The sequence below is a fragment of the Bison bison genome, unplaced genomic scaffold (genome assembly GCF_000754665.1).
Source record: "Bison bison bison isolate TAMUID 2011002044 unplaced genomic scaffold, Bison_UMD1.0 scf7180017864078, whole genome shotgun sequence".
NCBI lineage: Eukaryota > Metazoa > Chordata > Mammalia > Artiodactyla > Bovidae > Bison > Bison bison.
In genome coordinates this window covers 267,596-272,668 of record NW_011494650.1, presented here as the reverse complement: position 1 = coordinate 272,668, position 5,073 = coordinate 267,596, and the positions used below count along the sequence as shown (strand labels likewise).

The 5,073-nt window shown below is 67.2% G+C and overlaps 2 protein-coding genes across 3 annotated transcripts in view; one reads left to right on the top strand and one right to left on the bottom strand.

Moving 5' to 3' along the window:
* The first annotated feature begins 31 nt into the window (after positions 1–31).
* On the top strand, positions 32–2,331 carry MFSD3 (major facilitator superfamily domain containing 3). Of its 2 annotated transcripts, XM_010837571.1 has the most exons (5): positions 35–1,155; positions 1,468–1,615; positions 1,695–1,819; positions 1,886–1,995; positions 2,080–2,331. In XM_010837571.1, the coding sequence occupies exons 1-5, from the start codon at positions 423–425 to the stop codon at positions 2,251–2,253; spliced, it is 1,290 nt and encodes a 429-aa protein (XP_010835873.1). In that variant the 5' UTR covers positions 35–422; the 3' UTR covers positions 2,254–2,331. The 2 variants fall into 2 exon arrangements, with proteins under 2 accessions (XP_010835871.1, XP_010835873.1); XM_010837569.1 differs by having other exon boundaries at positions 32–1,155; positions 1,695–1,995.
* Positions 2,332–2,564: 233 nt separating this feature from the next.
* The window catches only part of RECQL4 (RecQ protein-like 4), a 7,236-nt gene continuing 4,727 nt past the window's right edge, over positions 2,565–5,073 (bottom strand). The window contains exons 15-24 of the mRNA XM_010837578.1: positions 4,919–5,071; positions 4,706–4,847; positions 4,364–4,626; positions 3,999–4,284; positions 3,796–3,925; positions 3,551–3,717; positions 3,297–3,477; positions 3,062–3,215; positions 2,795–2,903; positions 2,565–2,704 (exon numbers count right to left, since the gene is read on the bottom strand). Of these exons, the coding sequence (XP_010835880.1) occupies positions 2,580–2,704; positions 2,795–2,903; positions 3,062–3,215; positions 3,297–3,477; positions 3,551–3,717; positions 3,796–3,925; positions 3,999–4,284; positions 4,364–4,626; positions 4,706–4,847; positions 4,919–5,071 (1,710 nt within the window). The 3' untranslated portion in view covers positions 2,565–2,579. The remainder of the gene's footprint in view (positions 2,705–2,794; positions 2,904–3,061; positions 3,216–3,296; positions 3,478–3,550; positions 3,718–3,795; positions 3,926–3,998; positions 4,285–4,363; positions 4,627–4,705; positions 4,848–4,918; positions 5,072–5,073) is intronic.

The window sequence follows — 5,073 nt, the reverse complement described above, 5'->3', positions numbered from 1 at the left end:
GCGAAAGCCCCCGTGGGACATCTGCGGCACTTCCGGAGGCTGAGTGGCGTCTGGGAGCCGATCAGACGGCCGGGGAGGGCCCTGGATGGGTCCCAGTTTCCGACGTTCGAAGCCAGTCGGCCACCAGGGGCGCGCGCGGGCTGTCGGCGCTCTAGCCCGCCCGCGTTCTCTATGGCCGCCTTATTTCCGGGCTGCGCTGTGGCGCGCGAGGGCTACCCAACCCAGCAGCCGAGACGTCCAGCTCTTCGGGGACCTGAGCCCGCGGGACCCGAAGGCGTGTTCGCGGATGTCAGCTTGGCCACCCCTGACCCAGCCCCAGTCATGCCGCTGTGTCACCCCTAACCCCATCGCGACTGGACGGACCGGACCCCCCTGGGAACCGCCCTGCCCCTGCTGAGTGGGACCCCTCATCCCGCCCCAGTATGGCCCTGAACGCAGCCCCCGCCCCAGGGCCGCGCCCTCTGGCCATGGCCATGCTCGGGAAGCTGCTGCCCCTAGCTGGTCTCTACCTGGTACAGGGCCTGCCCTACGGCCTGCAGTCAGGCCTGCTGCCCGTGCTGCTGCGCGCCCGCGGCCTTTCCCTGACGCGCGTGGGGCTGGCCAAGGCGCTGTACGCGCCGTGGCTGTTCAAGCTCGTTTGGGCCCCGCTGGTAGACAAGTGGGGCTCCTCAAGGGGCTGGCTGGCGCTCAGCACGGCTGCCCTGGGCCTGCTGTGCGGGCTGCTGGCAACCCTGCCTCCTGCCGGCCCTGGCGGGGCCGCGCTGCCTGTCCCGGTGGCGGCGCTGCTCCTGCTGCTGAATCTGGCTGCGGCCGTGCAGGACGTGGCCCTGGACATGCTGGCCGTGCGGCTCCTGGAGCCAGCCGAGCTGGGGCCCGGCAATACCGTGCAGGTGGTTGCTTACAAGCTGGGGGCCGCGCTGGCCAGCGGCGGGCTGCTGGCTCTCCTGCCCGCGCTCTCCTGGACGCTGCTCTTCCTGCTCCTGGCCGCCACCTACTGGCTGGCTGCGGCCGCGGCCTGGGTGGCGCCCGCCCTGCGACAGCTGCCTGTACCCCCGCCCTCAGCGCACCCCCGCCCCAGCCTGCGCCTTCAGCAGGACTTGCTGGCCGTGCCTGGGACCCTGTGGACAGCGGGCTTCGTGCTCACCTACAAACTGGGTAAGTCAGGCAGTAGCACAGGTGGGTCCCCAGGAACTGGCGCAGGACTGCCTTCCCTCTGTGGGGTCTGATCTGAAGGCTGGAGCCCACCCTGACTGTGGCTGGGCCTTGTTTCCTATCCTGCAGGTCTAGCCCCAGTGACACCCCTTCAGGCCTCTCTGAGCTGCTTTGTGCTGACCCTGAATTTGGCCAAAGCCTAGCCTCATCTGTCTGCTGGCGTTTGTGGCCCAGCAGAGGCAGGGCTGGGGGAGCGTGACTGAGGCGGAGGTGGAGAAGCAGGGCAGGCTGCCCCTACTGACTTTCTCTCCACAGGTGAGCAGGGTGCCAGCGGCCTGTTCCCACTGCTCTTGCTGGACGGTGGCATCTCCACTGCAGAGCTGGGGCTGTGGAACGGTGTGGGTGCTGTGCTCTGCTCCATTGCCGGCTCATCCCTGGGTGGGGTCCTGCTGGCCAGGTGTTGGTGAGCCCCCCTCAGCGTGCCCTGCCCACCTGCTCCCCTCTCCTTCCCAGTGCCCTCTGACCTGCTGTCTCCCCCTCAGGCAGCCACTGCCCCTCCTGAGGTCAGTGCTTTGGTTCCGTCTTGGGGGCCTGGCCTACCAGACTGCCCTGCTCTTTCAGCTGAACAGCCCCAGAACCAACCCTGTCCCTGGCACAGTCCTGAGAGGTGAGGGGTGGGCCACAGGGGGGAGGAGCCTGGGGTCCTGGGCCCTGCTGACCCACACCCTCCCAGGGGCAACCCTGCTGAGCCTGTGTCTGCAGCACCTCCTGGGGGGCTTGGTCACAACCACCACCTTCACCATGATGATGCGCTGCAGTCAGCTGGCACCCAGTGCCCTGCAGGTGAGAAACAAGGCTGCAACATCGGGGACTGTGGGCCTGGAGTCCAAGGAGGTCCTGACATGACATTCTCCGTCCACCCTGCAGGCCACACACTACAGTCTCCTGGCCACTCTGGAGCTGCTGGGGAAGCTGCTGGTGGGCACGCTGGCAGGAGCCCTGGCTGATAGCCTGGGGCCACGCCTCTGCTTCTCTCTCTTCTTAGCTCTCTCAGCCACCCCCATGCTGTACCTGGGCTTTGCGCCCAGTGCCCTGGCCTGAGCTGAAAGGCAGAACATCAATAAAGTGGAGTGTGCTTCTGGGATAAGTACTGTGCAGTCATCCCCAGACTATGGGGTTCCCACTGGAAGGAAGGATCCTAAAAACAACTCATGCAACTTTTATTCTGCACTTTGGGGCCTCTCTGCCCCCGTGCTCCTGGTGGTGGCCTGTGTTCAGGGTGGTGGGCCACTGTCCTGATCACTGCATCCCCCTCCATCTTTACCCTGAGGACCCACTACACCTGACACCCCCACGCTGTGGCCTTGCAGCCCCACTTAGGCCCCTGTCTGGGACACGGGGGCACTGGGTGCTCTGCAGCAGGGTGGTCAGCGGCCCCACAGCAGGAGCTCCTGTGTGGCCAGGTGCATGAGGGCAGGGAAGCTCAGGTGCAGGTACTTCCTCCAGAAGCGCCGGTCCCGCCCAAACACCTGGGCCGGATAGCAGGGACTCCCTGGAGGGGGAGGAGACGAGGCTGAGGACTCCGGGCCAGATGTGCCCCCAGCCCCCACCTCCCACAGGGCTAGGCCTCCCAGGTCCGCACCGATGCCATGGAAGACGCGGGCCACAGCCCTGCCTGAGAACCGCTGCTCTGGCCAGGAGGACAGGAGCTGGCGGATGTCCCGGCGGATCTGGTCTTCCCAGTCCTGGAGCTGTGGGGGGGACAAGTCAGGCCAGCCCAGCTTCCCCTGCTCGCTCTTCTGCACAGCTCAGTGTTGCGCACGGGCTTGTCATGGTGCCAGCAAGAGGCGGGTATGTGCCTGCAGACGGCGCATCCTCTGCAGCCACCCCTCTAGGCCCTGACACTCACCCTGTCCTGTCCCAGCTCGGGGTCATCCTCTGTCTCCAGGCCCCCCGGCTGTTCTGACTCTTCTTCAAAGTAGTGACTGAGCAAGGCCTTGAGCCTGCTGCTGCGCTCCCAGGCGGGCTGCTCCAGGCATGGCCCGCAGCTGGGGAAAGCCACGCTGTGGAGGGGAGAGCCTGTCAGAGGGGCCTGCCTAGGGGAAGGGTGGGGTGGCCCACGGCCTGCCCACCTCCATGTGCACCTGTGAAAAGCCCGGAAAGTGTGGTGCAGGTTGGCCAGGGCCTCTCGCTCTCGGGCCTGCACACGGCTGTGCAGGAAGTCGCAAATCTGGTCCCTCTCCTGGGCCGTCAGGTCCCCTGGGCTGTGCAGGCGGAAGGCCGTCTCCCTGAACTCCACCAGCACCCCAGTGCCCTGGGGCACACCTGCCAGATAGGATGTCAAAAACTGGCCAAGGGGTGGAGAGCGGGTGGCAAGCGGGGCTGGGGGTGGGCGCACCTGTCCCGGGCTCTGGGTCCCACTGCAGCTGGAGGAGAGCTCGCCGCACAGGGCCCAGCTCCCAGCCCGTAGAGTCCGCCAGCTCGACCAGATCCAACTCCACAGAACTGCATCCCTGCTTCGTGTCGGGGTGCTGCTGGGCCAAGCACAGAGCCAGTGGGGGGCACCTATGCCAGGGGAGTGGCATGTGATTGGCAGCCCTGTACTCTGTCCCAGTAGACAGCTCGGGTGGGATGTGTGCTCACCTGCGGGCCAGGGCCTGGAGCTGGGTGGGGCCCCCAGGCCAGCGCAGGTGGCAGCGGGCATAGGTGGGTGCCAGCAGCTTCAGCCAGCGCCGTGGGTGCAGCTCCAGGTAGCACAGCAGCGTCTCAATGGCTGTGGGCAGAGCAGAGCTCACTCGGGGTCTGTGGGAACCCCCACCCCCGCCGAGCACACCCCTGTTCCTCACCCTCCTCCGGCATGTCCAGGGCCTGAACGGTTGGCTGCACTGGGAGCACCCGCTCATGGCCTGGGCACCGGGGTGTGTGTGGGATGCTGGGCTGGCCAGAATCCTGGGCACTCGCAGCTACAGGGGCCCTGGCCAAGTGCCCTTCCTCGCTCCTGCTGCCCTCCTGCTCTGGGGGCTGCCGGGCACAAGCACAGGGAGGGAACACACGCTGCACCAGCCTCTTCACAGCAAAGAAATCCACGGCGTTGGCGTGCACGTGTCTGCGTAGCTCCCGCAGGTCCTGGCCCTGGGGCAGAGTGGCGTGAACATGGGGCACAGCCCCGAGCGGGGATGGGGGAACTGTGGGGGGTGGGGTGGGCACCCACCTGGGGCCGGAGGAAGAGGTGGCAGTGTGCCGGCTGCCCGTCACGCCCTGCACGACCCACTGCCTGCACGTAGGTCTCAAAGCTGGGGGGCAGCCCCAGGTGCAACACCGCCCGCACGTCCGGCCGGTCCAGCCCCATCCCGAAGGCCACCGTGGCCACCACCATGCGCAGCCGGCCCTCCATGAAGGCCCGCTGCACCCGCCGCCGCTCTCGGCTGCACAGGCCAGCATGGTAGGCCTCGGCCACGGCCTCCAGCGCTCGGCCTACAGAGAAGACACAGGGCAGTCAGGTGGGGTGCGTGCTCGGGGTGCGTCTGCGGGCACAGGCCTGCCTCCACCTCACCGTGGGGCCCCGGATCCTGGGCATCACACAGGCAGGTGCGCAGCAGGGCGGCGACACGCTCTGTGTCCTCTCGCCTGTGGCAGTAGATGATGACGGAGCCCAGAGCCCGGAAACGGTCACTCCGCAGCAGTGTCACCAGTGCCTGTGGGGACGAGGGTCACTGCAGAGACCTGGGAGGCAAGGCCGCTGCCAGGCCCACGCACGTACGCTTACCTGGTCCGGGTCCCTGTCCGAGGACACGGAGAGGTGCAGGTTGTCAGGAATGGTAGCTGGCCCTCTGAGCACGGACTCCTCGGTCACGCCCAGGTGCCAGGCCACGTCGAGGGCAGTGCTGCGTGTGGCTGTGGCTGTAAGGCCCAGGAAGCAGT

Coding starts and splice junctions, on each gene's coding strand:
- MFSD3 (XM_010837569.1), top strand. CDS start 423: ATGGCCCTGAACGCAGCCCCCGCCCCAGGGCCGCGCCCTCTGGCCATG. Junction 1,616..1,694: donor GTCCTGCTGGCCAGGTGTTG/GTGAGCCCCCCT, acceptor TCTCCCCCTCAG/GCAGCCACTGCCCCTCCTGA. Junction 1,996..2,079: donor TGGCACCCAGTGCCCTGCAG/GTGAGAAACAAG, acceptor TCCACCCTGCAG/GCCACACACTACAGTCTCCT.